Source organism: Limulus polyphemus, unplaced genomic scaffold (assembly GCF_000517525.1).
Source record: "Limulus polyphemus unplaced genomic scaffold, Limulus_polyphemus-2.1.2 Scaffold7531, whole genome shotgun sequence".
Classification (NCBI taxonomy): Eukaryota; Metazoa; Arthropoda; class Merostomata; order Xiphosura; family Limulidae; genus Limulus; species Limulus polyphemus.
Window position 1 is genome coordinate 12,431 of NW_013673141.1, and position 1,723 is coordinate 14,153.

The 1,723-nt window shown below is 40.7% G+C and overlaps 1 protein-coding gene across 1 annotated transcript; it reads left to right on the forward strand.

The window, feature by feature from the left end:
* Positions 1-506: 506 nt before the first annotated feature.
* Positions 507-1,423, forward strand: LOC106474684 (the record flags this gene model as incomplete). Its single annotated transcript, XM_013935375.2, has 1 exon — positions 507-1,423. A coding segment is annotated over exon 1 (556 nt), but the record flags the coding sequence as incomplete, so codon positions are not given.
* Between the last annotated feature and the right edge of the window lie 300 nt (positions 1,424-1,723).

Consider the following 1,723-nt stretch of genomic DNA (forward strand, 5'->3'; position numbering starts at 1 on the left):
TTAAGACACGTGACAGATAGTTTAGAAGATAAAAAGTTAAACACGTGTCACACACAATTCACAAAATGAAAATGGACATGTGACACAAAGTTTAGAGGATAAAAAGTTAAACACGTGTCACACACACAATTCACAAAATGAAAATGGACATGTGACACAAAGTTTAGAGGATAAAAAGCATATGATAAATTAGAGTTAAAGGTTCAGAGGAATGAATAAAATAGAGTTATGAAACAATTTATAAAACATTGGACAAATGTAATAAAAATATTTAGAAAGATCGTGCTTGGAGTAACTTTACCTGGAATTGTCGAGTTTTTTATGTTTATTTTTATTTTAAAAGACAAAGATCACGTTCTTCTTAAGCAGGAAAGGCGTACCAAAGCGACGCCTGTCGGGTAAAAAGTCATCCGTTTCGAGTGAGTACTATACAACAAGCTAGTGTTTCAAATGAAGCCGGACACGCACAGGAAGATATTTTCAGTTGTCGAAAGTTTCAATCTGCTGTCGCCAAAATTGTCTCCTCTTCTCACGTGGCGCGACGAACACGAGGAGGAGTACTTCTGAGATGAACAGACAACCCAACCACGGGTTAGGAAGAGTTCTGCGTAGGCTACCACACGCTTCATAGAGAGAGTCGAATGTGCCGATCGTTAAGAGGAGCGGCACCGCGGGAATGAACGAACCGCGCTGCTTAGATCTTGGAGCTTCAAAACTTCTATATATGTTGAATTTGTGAAGGCGCTGATGAATTGCGACAGAAATCTTTAAAGTGGTTCATAATTGTGTAAATGTAATTTCGCTAGTAAAAGGAAATATTTTCAAGAAGTTCCTCGTAAAGCTGAGATAACTTTGCTCTCTGGAACAATGGCGGCCACTCCCTACCCAACAATGCCGAGGCCCGAGCGATCGGACAGCGGTTCTGGAGTCAAACCACGCCTTTACAGACAACCGTCCAATTTGTCCAATTTTAGCTGGTCAGGAAGGCAGCGCGCGCCTAAGGTGTGGGTACTGAATCCTATGCACATTGTCACATTAACCGATAGAAAGGAATCTAAGATTATATGGTATTTTGAAAAGATAAAGGCAATATCAGAGAAGTGGTTCACGCACGTGCTACTGTTGCTCTTCATGTTAGGCTATGCAGCATTAGGAGCCCTACTTTTTCAGTGGATTGAAAGACCGGTAGAGGACCAGGAGAAGGAGAGCATCGGGAAGGTGAGAAAGTTAGTCATCGAAGACTTGTGGTCCAAGCAAAATGAAACCGCTGAGATCTGGCGAGCGCTGGCGATACGTCGCCTCACGGAATATGAAGCCCAAGTGTCCCAGTCTTACAACAGTGGCATAAAGACAGATTCCGAGTTAAGACAATGGACATTTTGGGGGTCAATGTTCTTCTGCGGAACTATCTTCACCACAATAGGTAAGAATTTAATCGTCGTAGACGAGGTTTACTATTTCAGTTTCTAAGTAGTTCCTGTAGCGTTACTGTTTTCACCACTATAGTTAAACATGTAATCACCAGAGACAAGCTTTACTATTTAAATTTCTAATTAGTTCCTGTAGCGTTACTGCCTTCACCACTACAGTTAAACATGTAATCACCAAAGACAAGCTTTACTATTTAAATTTCTAATTAGTTCCTGTAGCGTTACTGCCTTCACCACTACAGTTAAACATGTAATCACCAGAGATAAGCTTTACTCTGTAAGTTTCCATGTAA